Consider the following 27,762-nt stretch of genomic DNA (forward strand, 5'->3'; position numbering starts at 1 on the left):
CTACTCTTAACTGCTTGATGTTTTCAGTCTGTGTGTAGTAGCGTAAAACTCTGACGTATCACACTTCCCACCAATAGCAGCCCTCTAGTCCAGCTGATAAGTAACATTCCCCCCGCACCGCACCAGAAACGACTTCCACCAGCAGGGTTTTTCTCGTGATCTGTGGACAGTACTTTTAAAGAGAGATGGTAATATAAAACTTTAGCAATGAAACAAGAGCGTGCAGGGAAAACCCTGTCGATTCTGATTCTGAAGATGCTAAGGACGACAGGATAAACACAAAACGAGATTTAAAGAGCAGTAGAAATACAAAAAGACTGTCATCTGTTCATTACTTTACTACACTATTAAATATGATAGACACTTCTCATAAAATATTTCATTTTCTCATATTATTTGTTTGAGCTACAGAAGTTCAGAAGCTATATACAGGACTTCTTAAAAATTTAATAAAGCTTCGCTGTATAGTGAAACAGATTATTCACTACGCTCAGTATTGCAACATACTTAGTAAACAAATTGCTTTATGGTACAGAAAACCACGATGCTTCATTTTAGACATGATTACAGCACAGGAACACAAACATGATTTGAGCATTCTCCTCGTCTTCAAGTATGCAGAAAAATAAAATCTTGTTACCAATCCAACATAAACTGGACTGAACCCATCAGTGTGGGAACTTTCCAGTTCTTATAGACCCTCTCCTATGCATGTTTTAAATTGTGGAATTCTCATTTACGCTGCTGCTGTTATATGAAGCTTCAAAGACAACCTACAAAAACAAATACCGTCTTATTTTACAGGATGTCTCATTTCTACAAAATATGACTTTAACTTCGGTAGTTTATTCCTGAGGTTGTTCAGAGTCAGAAATGTCAAACGTAAGTGTAATTCTCAGTGCTTACAAATTTAGCATTATTACACAATCTACTGCTGAATTTACAATGAATGTTCACCCTTAATACACATCCTAGCATGTCGGTTCACGATTGTCCTTGACACAAAAGACGCTCTTTGGCAAAACACAGTTTGTAGTTACAGAAAGAAAACCTTACTATGGGAAATGTTATGTTAATAATACAGAACATGCAAAACACTTTCAAATGAAATATGAGCACGATTTAACATAGGTAACCGAATGGCCTAGACATGTGTAAGGCCACTATGTATGAAAGTTAACACATCCCGTTGTAAAAATACACAAGTTTGATGATATATGACATCAACTGGTGACTATTTCTGGTGCAGAATAAAAATAAATAAAACATTATCTAATGTAGAGCTTAAAGTGATATAAGACTGCACAACATGAATTAAAAACTCCAACAAAGAAGGAACAAAACAGGAAGAGTATGCAAAGTGCAGACATTTTAGCATATTTGGTCTGTTACTGCCTCTATAATTTCAATTTTTGAATGCTAACTTTTTATGTTTTCCTAAAAATAGCATCAAACAAGCAGGGCAGATGAGCAAGGACCTCCAGTATAAAATGCCACCAAAATCGAGCCGATCACACTCAAAGTATCGTTTAATTAAGCGTGTTCTGACAGCATAAAGATCCCCACTGGTTATCTTAAAAACTGTAATGCTTATGAGAAAAATAACAGGTTTCACTTTTCACCATAACTTTGATACAATGCTTGCTGTGCCAAATACTTAGCACGCTGTACGTAGAAACCCAAGTACGCATTCATGCAATACGTACATTACCGTGGTCAAATTTTAACCAGAATTGTATAAAGTGCTGACAGATTTTATATAACTTCATGAAAATCTGTTCAATGGTTGCTGACAAATCATCAAGTAAGTTCAGTTAATTACAAATAGTAAGATTTTAAAATAATTTACTGACTGAAGCTATGTACATTGTGATTATAAAATATTTAGAAAATACATTTTAACCCTTTGAAGCCGAAGCTCGTCTAAATAATATTTAAGAATTTAGTCTGTACCACAAAGAGAACACAACTTTTCACTATTACAAATATCAACTTGCCAATACCATTTAAATAAATAATCCTGTTTGCAGTAAGAATCATAAAAAAACCCACAAATACAAAATAAAGAGTTAGTGAAGGTCGAAACAGGTGGGACATTGTGCTTTAAAGAGTCGATGCCTCCTACGATAAACGGAAGACACCAAAATCAGAACTATACACACAGACTGATTTACTAAAGCTTAGAGAATGATACGCCTAAGAGATGGCATAACATTAAAAATAGCATGTAGACATGTAAAATGGCAAACTGCTATCATAAAAGTAAGTATAGCAGTGTCTCTTAAAAATTACCAATGGAGATCCCATTATAGTGTTCACAAATGCCAAGTCTCACACCTGAGCCAAAGGGTTAATTGCTCGTCTCGTTAAATGTGTATTCAATTACGTAACAGAAGACAATCAACTCAATCAACGTCACAACTCACAATACACACACACAATGATTCTCTGTATCTCAGTTCTCAAACTGTCCCATGAAACGCATGGGTCAATGACTAAGGCTTACTGTTTCATAGGATAATATTCAGTATTTCTTTGAAAAGCTGGTCTCACTGTTAACCTCTGTCAAGTTGCGTTTGCTGTGCAAGAAATCTCATTTTTAGGGCACAGGGTATCTCATTTAGGGGGTCTATTGACCCGAGTTGGACGCAAGCCATTTGTGATTTTCCTCAGCCAAAAGACGTGAGTGGAGTGGCCCATTTCCTTGGCATGGTAAATTTTTACCACAAGTTTATTCCAAACTTGGCCCCCAGTGCCGCCCCGCTTAATGCTCCCCGTAAAAAAGGAACTGGTTTTTCCTGGGGACTTGATCACTACTAAAGAACAGCAGAATACACTTCTGTCTGTAACAGTGGGGTGTAATCTAAAACTGATTCCATGGATCACAGCGACAGTCACCCCGAACATCAGAAATTTCTGACCGTCTATGCGGCCTGCAGGTCAAATTTGTACCATGAAGATGACTCTTCTCAAATGTTACACCATGCAGCCCAGTAGATACTGACCAATGTTTCAGAGGGTTGTACCACCTCCATCATCTGGGTGGCATCATAACACCCTCATTATGGAGGCAGTAAGCTCCTCTGAAATATCAGTCAGTATATTCCAGACTACACACTGCAACAATCCATAAGACAACCATCTTCAAACTCGTAACTGTATGAAGCTGAAACTCGCATTCATTCCTGTGTTCAAAACCGTGCAATCTGTAGTTTACGAAACATGAACACTGAGGCAGTATTCTATTATTTTAATTAAGTATTATTAATACAATTCTGGTGGAAAGGTACTGAGATAAAAAATAGTATCAGATGATGATACTACAATCGTAAGACGTATTTCTCGTGATAATACGGAATACGCTCTTCCACACATCTATCTATCCAAATCCCAGGTTTCTATGACAACATTAAACAAATAACAAAAAGAAACATGTATTCCCGTGGAGTACACATATTTTCCAAATGCATTCTTTTTGAGTTGCATACTCCATTAGTCTACTGAAGATAAAACTTTGCTGATGAAAGATAATCGCATTACACAATGTAATGCACAGTGTTTGGAATTATTTCCTCAAATATTTACCAAATCAAATAAGTTTTTAAAAAAAATTCTATGACCTATACTTTAAGTTGTGTACCAATTTTGTTTGTGTTTCTCCAATGAGGAAACATTACACTCTCAACAAATAATTTTTGATGCGACAAAATTCACTACCCTAACACCATTATCATTAGTAGCTTCATACAAAAACTCTTATTCTTAACTGTCAATCTGAAAATGCCGATGGTAAAAAAAACACTGCATACAGACCAGTTCTGGGGCCCACCCAGCCTCCTATCCAATGGGCCACCAGGGTCCTTTCCTGGGGGTAAAGTGTGGCCAGGGTGATACTAATCTTACTTTCTACTTTGCTAATTGTCTTGATACTGTTTTTAAAGAAACTGGCCTCTTGAGACTCTTCAGATTCCAAGTTCCAAATTTTCTGTCCATTTTCCACTGCTGACATATAGAGGAAATGAGAAACATGTACAAAATTTTAGCTGGTAGCCCTAAAGGGAAGAGACTACTTGGAAGACCTAGGCATAGATTGGGTTAATATTAAAATATATCTTAGAGAACAGGGATCAGGCTCCTGTGAAAACAGTAATGAACCTTTGAGTTCCATAAAAGTTGGGGAATTTCTTGACTAGTTGAGTGTACGATCAGCTTCTCAATAAGATTCCATCCAACAGCCAGTCTGACAGCTACTAGTCCATACAAGCACATATATGGGGCATCCTTGGCTTCACAGACATATCAGTTCCCTGATGACGAAGAACAAGACGGCTCTCGAAACATCGGTGTGTTATGACCACCTGATGTGGCCGATTACCTATGAAGACTTCGGTGAATTTAAACGCCACGAAAGCTACGATCATACGTTCCCAACAAGAGCTCTGATCCATGGAGTTAGTTAATATCAATTTTGTTTGTATGATGAGCTATTGGTGTGAAAATTTACAAATTCTGAGTTGCGCTAAATGCGAAAGTTATACTTTGCTGATACAAAGGAAATAACAATCCTTTTGTTTTGGAAACAGGCAGACTGGTATAATGCATTCATATATGCAAAAAACACATAAAATTATGAAACAGAAGGAGTGTCTAATTGTATCTCACACTGATCTCTACACGATCAGACAGAAATGGGATACAGTAAGGAACTTATGAATATGTGTAACACTGAAGAATTAACCATATTTGTAACTTAATTTAAATGTGACACCAAACCTCCCCATTTTTAGTGACTGACGCACCCTCAGACGTAACTGAATATTCATAGGGAAGGGAAGATGGAATTAACCACTAGCAAATGTCTTAGTACACATGAGAAATTTAATGTAAGCCAACACAGAAATCAATAGTATATCTACAAAATAATATCAGAAAGTTCATCATTCATTCATGTAATAACTCAAGACCGTGAACAACTTGGTCAACACCCACACATAAAACAAGTGATCCGTCTACATGAACAAGTACAATTTTTTTCACTTGACATAATCAATCCTTATATCACCACAGTAATTAATAACTGTCTTTAGATAATTAAAATGTCTAACTTCCTTTGATATGGTTAAGCAGATTTCACTGAATTCCATTACCACATCCCACCAATTAATATAAATAAATTAACAATACAGTATTCAGTCTGAAACCACAATTTTATGTACCCAAGCAGATTATAACGGGAATAAATCATACGAATACAGAATCCTCATTAACTTAACAATACATGATTCAGAGTAAACCTCATTCAAAGTCAGCGGTAGCAATGCCTGTCTGAAAGTCTAGAATTATATTGGTTTGTACTTCAAAATTGTGACTGTGGTCTTCTGGTTGCATTCAAACATTCTGGCGGAACATGCTCAGTGTTACGTGAGGAGGGTCTCTTTCAATATGTAAAATTAAACTCATAGCAATGTGGTCAAGGAGATTAAAAATACAGTAGAAAATAAACAATAAGTATTCAAAGTATAAATGCTATAAAAAGGACCAGTAAAATTACTGTAACCCCACTTAATGGTACCTGCACCTTGTCGTGGTGGTGGGGCTTGAGTACCTCAGTGACCCCAAGAGCTATGCTGGCGGTAGCATAGCTACTGGTAGGGCCTCCCTAGTCAGATTGGTTGAGGGGGAGAGGTCAGACTAAGACAGGTACCCTGGTCCTCCAGGTTGGGGGTTGGTCGCAAGGCTAACAACCTTGCACCGTAAAAAGGAAGATGTTTTGAAACCTCAATCAAAGCCTCGGACAGATGGACCTAACAGACGACCAAATGGAAGAGGAGAATTGAGGAGGCCATGGACCGAATACGGACCGGAGAGCCATAGAAGAAGAAGATTACTATAAATAAAAATATTGAATAACTATTTAGATGACAGAGTAATTTCAAAAGAAGCAGAGCAAGAATACAAAGAGCTTTAAGTGGATAATATAAATAATGGTAGCTGAAGTTCTAGTTTGAAGGATTAAAAGAAAGAGCAGACTGAGAGAAAACAAACATTGTTTTTATTGGCTACATTGAAGCATTTGATAAAATAAGAAGAAATGTTAAGGCGTAATTTGATGAAAAGAGGCTACACAATGAGACAAAAGCTTGTGGACACAATCTAATATTTGCATTCATAGTGAAGTAACCGACAAATGAAATCATATTTTATAATTTAAGACTTTGGAAAACATGTACCGTGCAATGAAACTCCACTGAGCAGAGTTATTCTTGAGAAGCTGATAGTATCTAAGTTACACAAAAAATTCCCTGCCCCTTATGGAACCAAAAAGGTTATGAGTGTTCACAACAGAGCACCACTGGACACTATACTAAGACAGGTGAATCTAGTTCATGTCGTCACACACAGGTTCTTCAACATTCACCCTAATATTGCCAACCTATGTGGTCTCTTCTATTTGTCCAGTGGTTTTCGAGTTGAATCAGCAGGACAGACAAGTGCAACCAGCCCATAAAGTGTTCTCACTATGCACTGTGTGTGCAAAGAACACATATTAACTTTTTTCATATTACTGACCTGTGCTACCAAATGATACCAAGCCCTAGTTGGACTGTGCATATTTTACTTTGATGAGCTCTGTGGTGCTCACATATTTTGCTTTTTTTATTCATGTTTTCTGAATTTGACTACTTTACGGAGGTTCTTCAATGGTGCATCTTTTTTGCCTTTCACAACTTTTCCAGTATAAGCTGTCGATGAGGTTAACGCAAGAAAAACAAATGTATAACAACGGCAAGACATAACACCATTTGGCTACCAGCAAAACAGACCACTGGAAATTGAATCTTCTGTCTTAGCACTTGTGGTGCCGTATGTGCTCAGATAAGACGAAACAACTATAAAATTTAAGTCTTCAAACTGCAAAGTACAAAATAACTTTTTCATACAAAGAGTTCCATTAGATGGGAAGGGAACATTGCCAGAAATGTATTTGATGTACATTTGTACTCAAATGCATAAAATGTTTTATTTCCTAAATCTACAAATTTCTTTTGGAAACAAGAATTTTTATGAGTAAAATATATCTCTACAGAATTGTGTTTTTTTTACATAATTTTTATTAGAATACTTAGCACAAACAGGTTCATGGATATAAACATTTTTTTCAATATTAACACCATTCTTAGTTAAACACTCCAAATTAAGATCAAAATCAAACTAAATCACATCTTCCAGTAAAAACTGATAAAATTTGATATAACATTTGTGGTTTCAGCCTGCTTCAATTCTTTTACATTGGGGAAAATTGATTTATCCTTGACAGTCTGTAAATTTTATTCAAAAATTCTAGGTTAAAAACGTCAATGAACAGACTACAATTTACTTCATGATTCTCTGCGCTCTAAAGTGCTTAAAAGTAAATTTAAACTGGCCATGGGTTATATAAAATCATGCACACAAACAAAAACTGTTTACACTTTGAAAAGACACTCAGTGGCAAACGCTTTTCAACCTGAAGAGGTCATATCAGTGGCAAACAAATTAGTTCATATTAAATCATCAATTAATTCGTTTTCCACTGATGATGACTTCCTTAGGTTGAAACGTGTTTGGCACTAAGTGTCTTTTCAAAGTGTAAACAGTTTTTGTTTGTATGCATGATTTATATATCAATACACTGCACAGTACGCAAGATTTTAAGATGGCCAAGAGGTAGCTCAAGGAAATTTAAATTCCCATCTCTTAAAGATTAATATAAAGTATAAGATACAATTAGAATGCACAGAGGAAAAACTTCCAACAAAATCCTGAATATTAAACTAGTAATTTTCATCTGGATAGCAGGGGATCTTCAGAAGACAGGTAATACAGTTAGCACACCAGCGGGAAAGTAGAATGATCTATAAAACATATACCGCTCACTCCCTATACCAGTACTACAGAGTGGCACACCACATGGCGAGTTTGTACAATATGGCTACTGGGCCGCCACTGATATGCTGCTACCCATGAATGTGGACTTATGAGGTCACCCAATAACATAGACATAAACCCCTGCGACTTCTTCCTCTGAGGTTCCTTTACATAAAGAACTGAGGGAAAAAAAGCCTCAATAATGGAACTTGGGGCTTTTAAAAGTGTTGTCAAATTACAGAGGATACGTGCTGTCGAGTTATCCGTTCACGTTCCAGAAGTCGCATGACAGTATGATAGTCATATTGCGCATGTAATCCATAAGGAAAAATCTCCATGAACTGTTTATCGTGTTCACACCACGATACGAACATTAAAGCCTTTACTTAAGCTTTCAATCAGGCATCAATTCACGTGCCACCCCACATATTAGTGTTTTTCTTCCTAACCCTATACACTGCTAATGTGTGGACCATGAATAAAAAACAAATTCTGCCAACTCCTTTAAAACAAATTATCACTGACCCCTGCATTAATGAGGTTTCCCTGTGCAAATTACACAAACCTGGTATAGAAGCGGCATTACATGAGGAGGAAACCAGAATGCACTCTGCTATAATCTCCTGACTAATAAATTACAAACTTACCTAGTGTACATTTACTTCACTAGTTAATTTACGACCAGCAATATGCATGCATGTTTCCTTTGTTCACAGCCGTTCATGCACATTTCAACACTATCCTCTAATGGAACAAATTTACAGATATGTCATAATAAACAGCACTGGAAAATTCCTCACAAAAAGGGAAGCGAATGTTAATTATAATTCATAAAAGACGCCAATCGGAACTGGCCATCGGCCTAATCCGTGAACTGAAGAAAAAGAAAAGAGATCAATTTTTAAATAGTAACACAATATGAAATAATGGTTTCAAAAAGAACAGTATAACTTAAGGCTTTGTCATAAAAAGGGCGTATCTCTAAAGAATTTTATATACACATATACAATACTCCTCTGTTACCATTTGATTCAGCACACAACATTTAATGTTTTGGTATAAAATTAGCATGAACAGACATTTACAGCCTCTCTGAATGCAATTTTGACATAAATTTGTAAATAATACAGGTTACAAAAATTAAGCTACATTCTTTTGTATCAACCCCCTTGATTTTATTCATCAGAACTTGGAGCAGCAAACTTCAGAAATACATATGTCAGTCTGCTATTGAGGAACACAGTACCCTGACAATTTTTCAAACCCTGGATGTTACTGTGATCAGACTGGTAAATTGATAAACACTAATTTGGCTTTCATATAATATGCACATGCATACTTGCATCCGCCACAGTACACACCAGATGTCACACGACTGTACACACTTCTTCAAAAACTAACAAGTATAAAATGGATGTTAACAAGCCGTGTAGAAGAAACCTGCAGTGAGTGGTAAGGCACAAGCTTCCTATGGTTACATACTTGTGTTAGTCCTCTCATTCCGGAGTACTTCCCAATCTCAGGCCAATTCCTTACAGCTCCAGGAATGATTATCGCTTGAAGCTTTTAACAAGTTTCATAGTCTTCTGCATCAGTGGAGCCATACGAGGCTTTGCCTTGGTAACTGGGAACAGATAATAAACAGTACGTTAATATAGCAAACTTTAATGATGCTGCATTAACTGTTTATTTTTATAACAATGGATAAGACATGAAGGATAATTATGGATAAGAAACAGTTAATGGCCTATTTTAATATATAATCTCAGAAGGCAGCTGAAGTTACTGAAGAAGATGGAAATAATCCTGAAATGAAACTGTGAGAAGCTAGACTCAATTCACCGTCATGGTGTAGTGGTTATAAAAATACAGCTGCACATTCAAGAGGTCCATAGTTTACATCTTGGCCTGGAGAATGATTACTGACTGAGACTTTTAATGACTTGCTCTCCAGTCAAATTCTGGGACAATAATTTAAAATAAGCCTCCTCCCATGTGGGCGGTTTCTTTTTCTTTGAAGCGTGCATTTATGAGTAGTGAGTGACAAGCCCACTGCCTCTGCACAATTTCTACTCAATCCTGATTTGTCTGCTAGAGCCATCTAGTAGTGAATCAGGAGAGACCTGTGTAATAAAGTGGCTGCTAAATTTTGCTTACGAAACATCTCGTTTATGCTTGTGAAGTTCTTTTACATGCCGTAAATCTACGACATGGGACTGTTGGCTTTACTTCCCCTCCAAAGGAAGTTTTGCTACAGATTTTCATCACCCTTAAAAATCCATCGTCCTCGGCTGGGTTTGAACCCGCTAACCTTGGGTCCAGTGGCAAGCACGCTAACCACCAGTCCACCGAGGGCAACATTGTGTTATATAAGTAATGTAAATTTTATAATCCAACAACACAATGCAATTCAACATGTGGACTAGTGAGTAAATTCTTGTTACTTCTACTATTACCATCACTGTCATCATATTTTTTGGAGGAACTTCTTATGGATTTGTTAAATGTGTGAAATATAAACCAAACGTTTCACAATGCCACCATGTTTGTAATTGTTGATTTATGAATAATATTTTATACACATTCTGAGTTATGATCCCCATACCACCATTATACCTACAGGTAAAACAGTAAAAGTTCAATATCCAAGTTCTTTTTAAGTTGTGTAATCCAGAATAACCTATTAAAGTCTCTTGTGCTGGTGTTCTTACAATTACTTTTTTGTACGGAAACAAAGCACAACAACAACGTATGCTGCGCATTACAAGCCACTTGCTGCTTTGACTGTATATAAATTTCGTGTGTGTGTGTGGGGCGGGGAGAGATTATGAAGTACAGTCATGTTCAGAAATGATGGCATGCAAAAATGTACAAATAATATGTAATGGTCGTATTACAACAAATCAGAATAATAAATTATGCTTATGTGACAGCACATATTTAGTATATATACAGAGTAATTGATAATTCCCTGACAAATACAAAAAATCACGACTTGAATGGTGCAAAGGATAGCAACATGCAACACACCGATAGAAAGAGAAACTCTCAAGTTTGTTTGTACATGTCACGGGCACTTAGTTTCATAGGTGGCCGCCAGGGTGCAGGTTTGTACATCACCATATCGTATGAGATTTAGTTGAGTGAAAATGGTGACGCTAGCAACAGAGAAGGCATTTCACCAAGGCAACCGTCACCAGCACATCCTATCTTGAGATGATGCAGGAATGGCTAATGTCACAGCTTCATGAACACAGCGATGACTTCATTCATCAGCAAGATGGGGCTCCACCACACTACCAGCATTTGCACAATGTTGGATTGGACGAATGGCTGCCAATGACCATGAACTGTTTCGTTGGCCACCCCGATCACCTCACCTGACGCCAAGTGATTTTTTATTATCGGGGTACATTAAGGACCAGGTCTTTCTACCTCCTCTGCCACAGTATCTACCTGAGCTGCAAAGACGAATTATCGCTGCCAACTCACAAATCGATCGTAACATGCTGCAATGAGTACTGGTGGAAATGGATTATCGGCTTGACATCTGCCACGTCACAAGAGGTGGACACATAGAGCATTTTGAGGTATGTAAAATAAACTTGGAGAGTTTCTCTTTCTATCGGCATGTCCTATGTTACCATCCATTGCACCATTCAAGTCTAGTGATTTTTTGCAATGTGTCAGGGAATTATGAATAATCCTGTACAACACAAGAGATGCATTTGTGGCCTAATGATGATGTACTAGAACTGGCATAGGTAAACAGAAAAATAAATTAACTAAATGAATATTTCAATGCAAAAAGTGTCATTTTATAGTTTAAGAAAACATTCACAGTGCTGAAATTCCAGGGTCAGAGTTCAAAGGAATCCAGCTCAAAATCTTATGACATCTGCCAGTTATACATGCTTCCTATGCAACACTCCAATTTACCATTCATGATCATTCCTCCACCTTTCATTACACACTACACAGATTCTGAAGTTGATGTAACATCAAGAGAAAATCCTACCTGACTGGATGTGTCGTGTGGGTGTAGGAACTGGAGTGGCCCCTGTTCCAGCCACTCGAGCAGCTTTTGCCTGCACTACACTGGGCTTTGTAACACGAGCTGTCCCATACTTTGCCTAGAAAGGATACAACAATGCATCATTGCTCACCCTTCTCTTCACATGACCAATCATACAAATACACTTTCTGATAGGACATGTGCTGCATCACTCATAGAATCCATATCAAGCACAGACTTAAGCTCACCTGAGACAAACAACAGACTTTTTTAGGTCTGTATGTGTCAACTCTTTAAAAAAAATCATTGCCATACCAATCACAAAACATGGTTATTATATAACTCGTGGGCAACATGTTGCCCGCAAAGACGTGACAACTTGCCACCATTTCCATATTCACAAACAACTCTGTACTTTAGCCATATAATACAATTTTTTTATACATATTCTGAATATCAACATACTACCCCAGAAGTACGCTGACTGTCAATGCTATGAATGAAGAGACACAGTTAAAAAGTACGAACGTTATATGGTCTCCAATGGCATCAGCATCATACAAAATTTCATGAGAATTAGTCAGCTGGTTCAGTAGTTGCTGGAGGGATGGTGTATCAGATACCTTTCCTTCTAAATAGGAAAAGTAAGCTAAGAAAAGCATAAACATTATTATTTAGGATTCTCTTCCTGTATAACTTCCAAGTGTACATCACACCTACTTTCATTACTGTGAACTAAACCACTTCCCTTCACTGAATTGGCAAAAGAAGGGGTGTAATATGTCCAAACAGACTCGAAACTCACCTGCTGTCTTGCAACGTTTCGTGGAGGTTTTGCAACACTATCCACATAAGCCAGTTTTGTTTGCCGGACTGGTGTTGACTTTGCTATGGACTGCTGAATGTTGGTAGTCAATGCTTTTAATTTTGCTTCCCGCTCATCCAGACACCGCTACAAATTAAGAACAAATCATATATAAAAGAACTGTAATGTAACACTACACCAAAACTCAGGAGACATACTTCTTTAGTTGTACACACATACCACTATACATAAAGGACTATGTAAGTAACCCATGCACCACCTCTCTTTGGTGGCACTAGCATTCGATCATGACTTCAGTGTAAACATCTTGTTTACATGTACCTAACATACATGGTTGCTGGGCTTGCAAAGTCGCAAGGACTCGTCTCAAAGCAATTACGGGATGGGTGTACTACGAGCTTAGATGACAGTGGCAGGAAAGAATATTAAAGGTGCAAATCACTGTGGAAAAATCACTGGGATAAGAGGCTCTTCTCATTATGATAAGACACAGTATTCTTTTCAAGAAAACATGAAATATGGATTTCTCAAAACAGTTATTTTGATTGTATAACCATTTGGAGACAAGATTCAGTTGTACAATTGCTTATATTAATTGCGTATCTCCCAATCTGAAAGTCTAAAACTACACCAATTATTATAAAAGTCCTGGATTTACTTATTATAGGCTTTGAGAAAACCTGATATTTAATTTGTCAAGAGTTAGCTATTGTAATTTATAAATGATGACATGGACAAAGTGATGTGTGATCTGTTCAAAATCTGAAAACAAAGTGTGTCATGGTTCCTTGTTGCAGAACACTTTCATTTATAAAATCCAGAATTATGAACTATAACTGGCCCTCTAGTGGTATCAGTTGCACAGTGGACAGGTCAGATATAAACCAAGAAATTCCATTGGGTCCTGCAAACTGAATTCTAGTGCCTCTGTATTCAAAGCAACTTACACCTGTTACAAGTATCTTTCTTGCTAACACCAGTGACCCAAGTGCCATAATAAATCTTACTTAGTAACATCAGACCTCCATTATGCAGGAACAGCAATAAATGGATAAAATGAGTTACAATTCCAGCCTTTTTGAAACTGGGACCCTATGACTTCAAAATCAACACCTACAACTTACCACGGTGATTTAAACTGAGCACATGGAAAATTTTTGTGGGGTGACCTCGATGGTTGCAACTAACATTCACAGAAGTGATGAACTGTGTACATGTAATACTGTAGCATATCTAAATACAAATACAAACTTTGTAAATGGATATCTTACAGACATTTATTACATATAAGTTGCACTGTAGTGTACTGGTTCACTACTCAAATGTGCCCCACATTATTCCTGAATTTTAACACCTTAAATTAGGATTGAGTTCTACATAAAACTTCATTTGTTTACAATGCTACATTACAAAATAAAATGGGACGAATACATAGGTATGAGCACATAAAATCCTCAGAGCCAAGAATTACCACTTATGAACTAAGACATCAATAAATCTGAGTATTGTTAAGCCTGAAGCTTGTGAACAGGCCAATGTCTCAAACAGCAGAAGATGCAATATGAGCTTCATCAGGTATCAACAAATCTGAGTACAAGCATGCATGAAACTGCTGAAGAGGCCAATAATTCAATGCAAAATACTAGAACAAAATTTTTGTGCTCCTAGAACCCAACTGTAAGATCACAGCTATCCAACTTGCCATATACATTTCCCTCGCTGTTTCCATGTCCTGACGCTGTTTTGTGCGGAACTCTCGCTGGCAGTGGAACTGCCAAAGTTCTCCTGTATCCTCAATAAGATATGGGTTGTGATGTTCTAGCATAAACAGCTGTTCTGGTGTGGCATGCTGCAGCACTGGCTTCAGAAGGTCATATGGCACTCCTCCTGTGTACTCTAGAGCTGAAAATAATAAGGAATGGCTCTACATTACTGTAGTTCCCTCATTCATAAAATGCTCTAAAATGAGATCATTCTGTAAGACATCAAGTTTACATTATAATTTTAAATATTTATAAAACCCTGACATGCATTTAAAAAAGATGCAAAAACTATAAGTCAGGAGAATGCTTTTTAGAGCATCCACACATATTCTCTGTATTCAAACTAAATTTTATTAATTTTAAACGGATGTTATTTGCACAGAATGAAAGTTCAAGGTCATCTACAAACATGAGAGAGTGGGTAACCTGTAAATCTCACCTAACAGAGACAAACAAGTTCAGGTAGTCTACAGTCTGGGGGTTGAAAAAGTATGAAAGCCCTGATATGCTGTCTGTCACATAATATACTTTAGATTAGAGCTCATCAAACTGAATGCACTTTCTTTTAGCAGCAACCATCAACTTTCGGAACACCAATGAAACAATGGGATAGGAGGATTTTATTCAAAATTCACCTGCTTCTTCAGTCTTATAATTCAAACACAGACATCAGTACCATTGAAAGTAACATAGTTTGTAGAATTCATTTTGAACAGAATATCATAATAGCAGATCACTTCAAACTTAACTTGTTTGGTTATTTGTTTTTTATAATGTTGTACCAACTTATGAGACCATGTACTATCAAATGAAAGAGTAAGATGACTGTAGAAAATGAATTTGAAGTATGTAAAAAGAAATGATTCTCAATTTCACTTTTTAGCCAGTTATTTTCAGTCCATTCTCTAGTCAGCTGATTCATGACTGAGATATTATGTTTAAAATATATGTGCAATAAACAACCACTTGCCTCATCCATTCCAAATTGTCTGAAACACGAAGTTCTGTTGCCCTCAACAAAATCCATGAAGATCAGGAGGAATGGAACTGAATGGGATACACCAACTTAAGCACTGAGCTGATAGCATTAATTTACTGGGCGAAAACACAAATACGATGAAAACATGGTTGGATACATTGTAAGGGACTGGCTAAAGGTGTGAGCTTTCTAAAAATTATTTAATAAAAGTAAAAGTGAGTTTAAGTAATAGCATCTATTATGAGACTACGTAATAAATATGTCACTTCAGCATAATGTGAGGCCATGCTCTGAGATATTAAATGATGATGATAATTACTCAGTATAAATTATACAGATTCAGAAAGTAGTGGTGGGAAGTTTTAATACGCTAGCAATACCACTACTATCTATACCCAAAATTTGAACTGCAGGAAAATAATAAAGAGTTCTCATACACTCTTTACATGGTCTTCCTCAGTTTGTACAGTTCATACTAGTCCTCCATAATTCCTATTCCCATCAGCCATATATCCTCCTACCTCGTAATCCCTGAAGATTTCTAACATCCATCTCAAATCTAAGCCAAGGTCACATTATTTACCAAATTAAATGTATTACTTATCCTACCGGAGATATCATATCTGTTGAAGAAAAGAAATGATGAGGTGTGGGTATCAACGGACTGAAGTAGCAGCAATGCTTTACCATAACACAAAATCTCTCTGACTTACCATCAATATTTTCCTGTAGCACCCTTACACAGATGTCATATAGTGAAGGAGCATTTGTCCAGCTTTTGCCACTTTTGACCCCTGAATACACCTTGGTTCTGAAACAAATGTAGGTAAGATGAACTACACTTGTCTGGGTATTACCATTACAATACAATATTCATGTATTTCTACAGGTTAGTATAGCAGACGCAGTAGTTTTTGGCCAGCAGAGAAGCTAGCAGAGCTGGCGGATGGACCTACTCTGTGTACTTGAGGTGGCTCGGTCAGTGTATTTGTTTTGTTTGGGCTTTCAGTTCGATAAGCTCCTCGTTCTTCCTGGAGGCAGACGAAACATTATACTATCGTACAAGTGACTCGCTCCCAGCCTTCCTCTTGAGTATTCCACCGGCCAAAAACTACTGTGACCACTATACTAGTAAAATTGGGGAATCCCAACAGACCTCCAGTGCCACAGAAGGCATCCAACCCAAATTCAACAAGTACTGAGCTTTAGCTCGTCAAATACATGGCCAGGAAATGTACTTAAGTAGGCTACAGGAATGATATTCATAATAACACATTTCAGTAATAATTCATATACATGCTAACTCACCTCTGGTTCTTGGTGGACATTACTTGGCTTAGTGCTTCTTCTTCTGTTAAGTTTTTCAATTTTCTATGTGGTGGAGAGTCCAAAAGATTATAATGTGGAAGAGGTTTGTAGTTTGGAGTAATGGCAGGCAGTGTTGTGTCTAGATCAACATCCATTTCTAGTGGTTCCAATTTCACATTTGGAGACAGCAAAGTCATCTGAAACACATATAATTACAATGTAGTTTGTTGGTTATTTAATTATGATGCATGTGATTAGTGGGTGATTATGTACTATGAACTGAAAAGCACATCAAAAGCAGTGATAACCTATTCACAGGTCCAATCTGGCATTTGCTTGGAAGGACAACCATACATTTTATCTAGATAACAGAGAAAAAGAAATTTGTATACATGACAAATGTTGAATCCAACAAGATAATTTTAATTTATATATTTTACATTAACATTCTAATACACACACGTGCACACACACACACAAACAAATAAATAGATATGTCCATATAATCACTTTATGATTCACAACTTTCTATTCCAAGATTCTACTTGCTGTAAAGAGCCTAAGGGTGGCTCATTAGGCTAAAACATGCAGTTCATAAACATCTGATTTTGTCAATAAATTGAAAAAATATTGCTTCACAAAAATATAAATATTATTTATATTTTTAAAATATGTTTACACAACAGGACACTTACATTTAACATTGCACAGCTTGCATTTTAAAGTAGAACAATACACAAAGCTGCTGTAGTCAATTTTAGACTAGAGCAGAGCATGAACCAGCTAAAGCATCAATATTCTGCCTGCACATCTGTTAACCACCAGAAGCCTTTGAAATACTGAGTGACTGCTCACACTTAAAGTAAAGCTGCCATAGGTAGGGTTGCAAAAATAACATGTCAAAATACAAGGTCCAGAAAGAAGGCAGAAGGTAAGAATATTTTATGGGTATTATTTAGATATGGAGGGTGTAGTTACTGAAAGTCTTTTCAAGACCAGTGGCCAATACAAATAACACTGGAACATTTGTCTGTAAATCAAAGGACAGGATTGGACTTGGTGATAGACCTCAGAATGCAGGAGTGAGTAGCTTGGTACTTGTAAAGTGTTTGAACATAGAATCGACAACCAGAAACTCACCGGTATCGTATGACAAGCAAAGAACTAAACCCACTCAGCCCCTTTCATTATTCAGTTTGTATCATGGGGATCTTCAAGATAGGATGCTGTAGTAGGGTAATGGTCACTTCCATGAAGACTGGAGAGGGCAAACCATTCAAAGTATATTGTGACGTGTTGCTTTGAGAGCAGCATAACAATGTCAATAAACAGTTTAGTTGTCTGTTTATTGACATTGTCGCGTCTGGCATTGTTGTAACCGTTTATAGACATTGTTGTATTTGTTTATAACCATTGTTGCGTTAGACATTATTGTGTCTGGCATTGTTGTGTCTGTTTAATGACATTGTTGTATTCATTTATAATTGTTGCGTTTACCATTGTTGCGTTTAGCATTGTTGCATAGACATTGTTGTATTTGTGTATAAAAGCCGGTTGACAATCGGCTTTGGAGGGTTGGAAAGAGAGTGTAGTAGGTGAGAGTGTGGAAGAAACACCATGAAGAGAGGTTGGAAAGAGAGAGTGTTAGAGTGAGGTTGTATTGTGAGGAGACTGTTGGAGGTTGTATTGTGGAAGGATGTAGAAGTGAGTTGAAAGCGGTATGCTGTTGCGGACATTGGTGGAGTCGAGTGAGTGGAGCCAACGAGAGGTCTGGTGCGACGCCGAGTAAGGACGGGTCGGCTACGTGAGCGAGCACCGGGTACGTGGACGGGGGCGGCTGAGGAGCCAGCGAGAGTCCAGTGGGGTGCTACGGGCCGACGACGAGTATGGACAGGTCGGCTACGTGAGCGAGCACCGGGTACGTGGACCGGGGCGGCTGAGGAGCCAGCGTGTGTCCAGTGGGGTGCTACGGGCCGACGTGTAAGAGAAGAGAGTGAAGAGCGGAGCTCGGGGACCAGATAGACTCGATGGACAGTGCGAGAGAATGTGTGTGTTGTTGTAGAGAGAGACTCGAGTGTGTTATTGTAGAGAGATGACTGTATGTGCAGACCACTGTAAGTGATTTAATTTGACGTGAATAAATCAGGGTTGACAATCAAGGTTGTATACCGACCCACGCTACAATATGCAAAATCTTGGGCTACAAAATACTAGATTCAAAGCAGAAGAGTTTCCAAATCATACACAAATGTGAGTGGGCTCGTGTATTGTGTAATGTTAAGTTAAATCACACACAAACATCTGCAGTTATGGTGCCTCTGTCATCAGTGTGGTTCAAACCCTAAACAATGTATTTTTCATCACAATCTCTGACTACAGAAATTAAGGACAGTAACAGATAAATCAAGTGCATTACATCAGCTTTCAATACTGGAATGGATGGTGGTATGTAGATGTCACAGATAGTAAAGTTGAGTTCCTGTAACGATATATGAACAGCAAAGGCTTATAATGTAATACAGTTATACAGGTACAGAACAGATCTCCATGTAAAAACTGCAGTCATATCACCATCAGTATGGTCATAGTGGTAGGCTATGGACCCAAGAATGTTCAATATGTGTGAGTGGGATGCAGATGTATTCCTTGCAGACACAGTAATAGTGAGAGTACCAAGTGCCCTCTGTCCTTATCATTCATAAACACAAGTACTCACCTCACCAGAAGGCAAGCTGGGACCGACTATGTCTCTCCTTTTAGAGCCGCTACTCTCAACATGAGATCTATTAGTACTGCGCAGTGTTCCAGAACTTGAACTAGTCCCTGGTGAAGATGCAGCAGCATGTTGCTTCTTCTTGACTAATGGATCAAACATCCCAAGAGCTTCTGCAAAGCTGGCTCCTGTGAAACCAAATGCACAGAATGGGTTACACCTCGAATATTCCCTAGTTTAATTGGCTGATCAACAGATTCCTTGTATGACTTGCTTACTAATAAATTAACAAACTTCACTGCACATGAATTAATTATCTTGAGCAGTTATATTTAATACAAAACACTCCCAACATTTTAAGTTCAAAACCTCACCTCATAAAAACTTTACAATGTATAGGCTAATCTATAGACTCTTACCAATATCAATATTTTAGAACAAGCTAGATTTTTATAGTGACAGATTTCAAGTTCCGCACACAACCTTCAGGCTGGAAGACCACCCCTAGTCAGCTGTCTCCTCCATCTGCAACCTGAGGACTGTCATGCTGTGGTGACAAGGGATCCTTATTATTTAATAATTTATTAGTCTTAAGGGCTTTGACAAAGATGTGTCATCAAACTGATGAATATTCTTGAACACACATTTCAAAACCATGAAAGCTAATACATATTTATTCTTTCCTTTATTTTTCACTTTGTACTTCTAGACATATCATATCATATTCTACTTTGTGCTATTTCTCTTTCTTCTTTTATTATTTAGTTTTAAATTATAAATATTCTGTAACAGTTGCAAATACTGGCTGAGAAAAGTGACATCAGGAACTATGGGTTAGCATATTTACGGAATATTCGATTCTACAGAGAAAGAAGGAAGGCAGATGATTTACATGGATGAAATTTACTTCCATGCCATTCTGATGCTCGGGTCTGTTTTCACAAGTGGCGACCACCATAGCAATGTGAACAAAATAAGTATGCAAAAGTGGCTTAAGGATAAACCAATCCCCAATTTTCTGCCAAAATTCATTATCACCACATAAAGCTCCTTATCACAGTGTACAACAGAAGCCAGCACCGACTTCATCCACAAGGAAACAAGATTTGATTGCAGATGTTGGTCTTCTGGACTGCAACGCAGCGTGGACTTGTAGATATCAATGCTTCAGAGAAACTCACTGTCTCTGTTGTCTACAAGACCATACAGCATTGCAACCCAGGAGACCAATGTAGACATCTTTACTGCAATGAGAACCTCAAATCTCATGACTTAATTTAATGGCTAAGTACAATATTTCTTCTGAAATAAATGTGTTGAAACGAAAACTGCACTCACTAATAAAATAAACCAAGATTTAAGACAATCATTTAATTCATTTCCACTACAAGGAATGGGCCACTGACCAGTTCCGGGACAGTTGCTCAAGGCAACTTGTCCTTATTATTCTTGTATAGTGCACCTGAGAGTAGTGAGTGACAAGCCCACCACCTCTGCACAATTTCTACTCAATCATGATTTGTCTGCTAGAACCATCTAGTAGACAATCACAAGACATGTATGAGAAATGGCCACTGAATTTTGCTTACAAAATATCTCATTCATGCTCATAAGGTTCTTTTACATGCCAAAAATCTACGACATGGGACTCTGAAGGAAGTTGTGCTACGGAGTTTTATCACCCTTAAAAATCTATCGTCCTCGACCAGGTTAAAAACTGTGAACCTGGGGTCCAGTGGCGAGCACACTAACCACTAGTCCACCGGGGGCGATTTAAGACATTTAAAATAAATACTATAAAAGCAGAAAATGACCATTCAGTACTGTCTTGCTTCTTTCCACCCTGACTTAAACCCCATCAAACAAATATGCGCGCTAGTGAAGGACTTCATTGCTGCGAGGAACATTAGCTTTAATGTTAATGATGTGAAACAACAGAACACAAATTCAGGTCTGTAAGCAAAGAATAATGGGTAGCCTGATAAACATACATGAAGAAAACTAAAAAGACTAAAGGGAATGATGTGAAGATTGACTACTGATGACATTTATATACATGATTGAAGTTTCTTCCCATACAGAAATTGGCCAGTGGGGAACAGTGGCCATACGTGACTCAAAAAACAAACGTCAGGAGTTGTCACCTGAATGGCCCAATCAATGCTGTCTGGAAAAACAGCCAAACATTCATGAACCACAAAATACCTGTCCAGTGGCCTTAACCTTTTTAAGTATGTTGATGAGAAGATGCCATGCCTGGTGCGGCATGAATCTGCTGTACCTATTAAAATTGTTGGGATGCAATCGGATTTCAGTGGTTTCCTATAACAAACTATTAATGTACCCTACGCTCTTGGCAAGAATGGTGGCCTCAGCAAAGTTGATTTTGTGACTTAGTTCTATGCAATGTTCTGTGACAACAGATCTCTCCTGTTAGTTTGGTTGCATGTGCCATTCATGTTCAATGCACCTGGCTATTATGGTATGCCCTGTCTGTCATATATACACCATGCCATACTAGCAAACAGGATGTGGTAAATACCCGGCACATTACACCCTAACTTGTCTTTACTAATCTTAACAGGTTATTATCTTAATATCACATTCCTCTACCAGTCTGCTGATCTTCCCAGACTACTCTATTTTACAAAATGTTGACTAATACAAAACAGGCACAAAATATTTAAAAACAAGAGACGCTGGACTTTGATATTTTCGCAACAAGTAGCAGCATATCACTACCTGCCCATCACCCTATCCTCATGTTCTACTTGCCATCCACTGAATGCATGAGAAGTTTCTTAAGAAACTTTACAAACTGTACCTTATCAAAAAAATAAAGTTGGTCAAAGGCTGCCATTGCCTTCCGGAAATCTGAATTTTAAAGGTAGTAGAAACACTGAAGGGGATTAGCCAAAGTGATAACGGCTAAGCAATAAATAATGTCTGATGTGACACAGAATGATTAAATATGTAAAAGTTACAGGGATGACTATGTTTAAGATTTGGTTCAATTTTTTTTTACAGACACATTAGTAAAAGCCATCCTGTTACATGTTAACATTGGCACTTAGGGGAGAGGAAATATAACTCCTACTCATTCTCAGACTCAGCACTAGAAGGGGTCGAGTGGTCAGCAGCATACCCTCGCTACCCCAGTACCCATTGGACAGAAGTCTGGGTGGACCCAAGAGCCAGTCTGAATGCAGAGGCTAAAAGAAAATCCTCTGCCTAAGTTGGAGATCGAACCCCCATAGTCCAGCCCGTAGCCAGTCAATATACTGACAGAGTTACCTGACTCATGGATATATTAGTCCTCTCAGACAAATCCTTAAAATATGACTTAGAAGAACTAAATAAACAAAAATCAAATAAATCATGCAGTGGAGTTAATATTAAATTCTCTGATCTCAAACTGTTCAGATTTATCATGTTCAATGGGTGGGGAAGCCTTACAATTACAAAATCAAACCATCTGAATGTACAGTACCTGTTGAACAGTCAATACTGCCATCTTCATCCTCTTCTGCTGACAACTTTTCCTTCTTTATTTTCACAGGACTCTTGTCTGAATGAACTGGCGTTGACGACAATTCAGGCACATTAGGAACATTATTGCCACGCGAACTGGTTTTGGACTTGTGCTTCTTGCTGTTATTACTTTTATGGTGGTGCCTATTCTCAGCTTTAACTTCCACTTTCCACTTCTCATTTTTTCTTTGCTTGCTCTCATCAACACTCTTGCTTTCAGTCTTGCTTTTGCCTCCATGACTGGAGGAGATTCCATTCCCTTTCTGGCTGCCATGCCCCTTCTCCTTACTTGTGGTGCTTCTGCCTTTGTGTTTCTCATGCTTCCGGTGGGAGTTGTGCAGTTTACTGCTGTGACTCTGGTCTCTGTCCTGGACACAAGGAGATGGTTTGGGAGACCGTAAATCATCATCACTACTTCTGTCCTCCATATTCTGGCTCACCTGACTAGTACTCCTTGCTTCTGAATCATGACCACTATCATTGTCCACTTGTTCCACAACCTGGAAACTGTCTGCACTTTCTGAAGATTCACTGTCTGCCTCATCCTTCCGTCTTCGTTTCTCTATTAACTTCCCATTTTCCTCCTCATATCTTCGTTTTTTAATGTTATCCTCACTGCTTGTCTTTTTTACCTTGGCCAATTTATCTTCTTCCCTGTGCTTCCTGCTGTCTGAGTGTCGCTGATGTGATATCCTGTCTCTGTTTGATCTGTGATGTTCATCATGCCTGTCATTATACCTTTCCTCTTCTGGAGAGTTGTTATTTTGTTCAGGTTCTGGTTGCTCCTCACCATCACTCGAATCTTCTGCAGCCACCATTGCCTTCCACTTAGCCACTAAAGCCTTGGCTGCTTCACCTGTGTCACCTTCGTACTTCCGGAGCGCATTGACAGTTCGTCCAACACCAGTGTCCTGAAGATGCTGAACAGTGACAGGCAGGTGATAGAGTTTGCCAAGGCAGTGTAGCATCTGAAAAATTAAATAATTTATGTCTCACACATGGCCATGTATTACCACTGTGTCAACCTGCATTACATAGTTAACATATTATGAATCAGACCAGAAGCGGCGATTTTCTTTTCAAGAATTAAGTAAACAAAAACTTCAATTCACATTTAAATTGTGGTTTTGTGGCTTTTTTTTTGTATAGTGTTGCCTCCTAAGAGGTTTCTGATAGAGAATTTGAGATTTTCAGTGTATCAACACAGAAAATCAAAATTTAAAGTCAGATTGCTATGAAAACCTCAAAGCCTAGTTGCCACACTAAAAGACAGAAGAAGTAGGGATAACCAGTTAAAGTAGGATTTGAGGTTCTCATGGCAATGAGTGCCTCCATCATCCAGTGATGCCTTCATCACTTGATGATGGCTGCAGCAAGGCCCTCTAGAATGTTGGTAAACTTCTACCAGACTACAGAGTGCCACAACCCATGACAGCCATCTAGTTAACAAGTTTGTTCCCTTTATTGTAATTCTACTGTGAGCACAGGGCAACTGTTCCATTTCACCATCTCACTAGGCAGAAGATGCATGACATGGGAAACATGCTAACTTCCAATGCTCCAAATAGGAGAAAAGAAGAAATGGTTTCATAAATTCCTAAATTACAAAAATAAGAGTTTTACAGCTGTAAGTGAAAAACAAATCACACTGAACTTGTTAGATGTGTATGTATGTGTATACATATATTAAAAAAACAAAGTGTGAAGAATTTCTGTCAGTGCCATTATGTGAAGCTTCAATTTTGCAGGCTGCTGTGGTGATAGCCAAGGAGTGAAGGGGCAACTGCGCATTTTGCAAGAGACAAGCAACTGTTCCGTGACACTGTGTTCCTGGAGGAAGAATGGTTCAAGCTAAAAATCAATGCCAAAAAGAGGTACGTCACAAGAAACCAGCTGTAATGAAGACAAATTAATCAAGAAGAATGAACATAAATGTACAAGACAGGTGACCAGAGTAGACAAAGAGGAAACACAGAATAAACGCCTTTTATTATTTTATTTTGGTACATACATTATTCTGTACAGACTGATTCTTAATTACAAACAATAAATATAAGGACTACTCATAAAATCGAGCCAAGAAGTTCCATAAACATATGGTTACAACTACTTTATTAGTGAGATATGACAACATTGTGTATCATGAATTCTTGGCATAATGGGGCTCAGTTATACATGTAGAACATTTTCAAGAACTTTTGTAAACATTACTGTTACTAACAACAGGAAGTGTTTGAAAATAAACTGAGACAATTATCATATTTCCGGAGTGAATTGATTCATTAGATTTCAACATATCTTAATGTTTACAAAAATTTAAGAATGTTAGAAATTATCTCCATTAGTCTGCAGACATAATTGAGCCCAAGAAGCCAACAATCTCTGGTACACAATGCTGTCATAAGTCACTAATAAAGTAGTTGTAACCATATGTTTGTAAGAACTTCTTCGCTTGATTTCAGTACTACAACATAATCCTTATATAATGTATATTTAAGAATCACTGTCTATATTTATTATAAAGGTGTGATGAATGTTTGAACCATATGCTTAATATGCACCATAAACACAGAATAACTGTGATGTTTTCACATTTGTGCAGTTCACAAGTCCTACTCATTCTGTGCAGACGGAACTGTGCTGGTGTAATAAAGGACTGTGGTCATTGGATCACTTACCATGCAGTGTACCATTCATATCTGATGATGCTGACAAATCTAGGCAAGGAAAACAAATAGTGGACAAACTGACTGGAGTTTTAAGATCCTGCCCCACTGAAAGATCTCAAATTAAATGCCTTCCACTGTCAAAAGAATTTTTTGTCTAGTACCTGAATTCTCCCTATTGTTCCTGGAGGAATGCTTTATATTTCCACACTTTTCTCTGGTGTAGCTGATTCTAGCACAGTTATATCACTATAGACTCTGAGTCAACAGAGAGGAAAAATGTGTCACAGAAGAAACACTGGAGATTTTATTATGTATGATCAGAGAGTCAGCAGAAAATAGTTTGTGATCATTAGGCAGTGATCATGAGTCAACTGAAAGGAACCGCCATTGAATAGTACAGGTTCTTCTTTCCTTCCAGTCCTTAGCTCTCAAATGTAGCCTGTAATATTGCAGATGCACACCATGCAACTGACAGCAATTCAAGGATCGGAATTTTTCCAGATACTTACAGCCGGTACTGGTGGCTAAAATTTAGCATTACTTGGCATGATTTATATATAAGAAAAATTTCAGATGGGGTTTTGACATGAATCATTGATGGTTCCCATGTGAGAGCTGCACATAATCATTCCAAGACACAATTAAATGACCATCACATAATTCTACTATCTCTGGTGATAAATATTTCAACATTTCTTTGTGTACATCACTACACTGAATAAAACAAATCTACATGAATTGTCATTCGCATCTCTTACACCACAGAAGTCTGAATAGTCACTATGCTGGTAACACTTATTACTCGGGATTAAGATATGTTCTAAGACCTAATAACATGATATTCATAAAACATATTATGGAGGGACATATGCACAAGAACACTACATCATAAACCTACTCTTCTTTATAAAAGAAAGGAAGTATGCTAAAAAGAACCCAAAAAATATGATGGACAACAAGTATACTACAATGAACGACATTCTAAATGATATTAAATACAGGAAAATGGTAAGATTGAATGATGATATACTACTACTGAACCAAATGCTCCATATAAGAAAATAAAAGGAAAATTTTATACTGTTCTCCTTGGTAATTAATGCTTCTGCTTCATAATGACGTCTCTGTAATTACTACCTTGTTTGAAGCAATTTTGAAGTGGAAAGGAACCCATATTGAACTTTGAGTAGGCTACTTGGATATCATTAAAAAATGTGTAACCATAAATGTTGCAAAAACATATAAGGGTCAGAAATAAAAATCCCATAAAGAGTTTTAATAATTCAAAATGCAGAACATGTGGCAGCAGTAATAGGGTAACATAACTACTGAACAGCTGTTAATTTGCCAACAAGTGATAAACCATAGGTACCATTCACATTTCAATGCTTTATAGCATGTAGTAAAAAATATGTTATTTTTCGCACACAAAACACTATATCTACAATATTATATCAGATAATTCGGTATAGATCACCTTCCTGAAATGGGTCACTTGAAATGAGCTATATGAATTTTATTGGTAGTTTGTTTCATTATACTCCCAGCAACACTTGCTCATGAAATGTAAACACAAAATTACAATATTTTTGGTATAGCTATTAGTAAATATAACTACTCAAACTCACCCTTTCTGTGTTTTCTGGGCATTTTTCTATGCTGCGTTGATAATGTTTTATCACGTCAACAACCGACATATTGTACTTGCCAGCTGTTTCGCACCGAGTCAAAAATACTACCATGTTTATAACAAAAACACAGGTTTTTAATTACTATATCAAATATATTTTGTTAATAATAATAATATATAACTTTTCTATAGGTTTATCCAGACTCAGTTTCAAAGAACACATTAATCAAATCTTAAATTGAGTTAGCGATTAGTAATGAAACCCCCACCACTATTGCCTTCCTGTCACATGAAGTGAGTAAAGCGATATTCAGTTTTGTACAATAATATTGATCGTCTATGTTACGAAATGAAATGTTGTGCAATATATTGTGCCAATCAAAAATGGTTTGATATGTATTGCACAATGTGGAAAAGGTT

General features: G+C 37.5%; 1 protein-coding gene across 2 annotated transcripts; it reads right to left on the minus strand.

The window, feature by feature from the left end:
• Positions 1 to 322: 322 nt before the first annotated feature.
• Positions 323 to 27,600, minus strand: EloA (transcription elongation factor elongin A). 2 transcript variants are annotated; one of them, XR_015534037.1, is made up of 10 exons: positions 27,341 to 27,600; positions 23,003 to 24,011; positions 19,516 to 19,700; positions 16,800 to 16,996; positions 16,205 to 16,302; positions 14,452 to 14,651; positions 12,729 to 12,875; positions 11,927 to 12,041; positions 9,391 to 9,532; positions 323 to 773 (listed from the first exon to the last, which is right to left on the minus strand). XR_015534037.1 is itself a non-coding variant. In XM_087344701.1 (9 exons), exons 1-9 carry the CDS (start codon positions 27,452 to 27,454, stop codon positions 9,459 to 9,461), a joined length of 2,139 nt encoding a protein of 712 aa, XP_087200827.1. In that variant the 5' UTR covers positions 27,455 to 27,600; the 3' UTR covers positions 4,857 to 9,458. The 2 variants fall into 2 exon arrangements, 1 of the variants encoding a protein (XP_087200827.1); XM_087344701.1 differs by lacking the exon at positions 323 to 773 and having other exon boundaries at positions 4,857 to 9,532.
• Between the last annotated feature and the right edge of the window lie 162 nt (positions 27,601 to 27,762).

The sequence above is a fragment of the Zootermopsis nevadensis genome, unplaced genomic scaffold (assembly GCF_977971745.1).
Source record: "Zootermopsis nevadensis isolate Lab colony 2312 unplaced genomic scaffold, Znev_1.0 Znev_ptg000008l, whole genome shotgun sequence".
Taxonomy (NCBI): Eukaryota; Metazoa; Arthropoda; class Insecta; order Blattodea; family Termopsidae; genus Zootermopsis; species Zootermopsis nevadensis.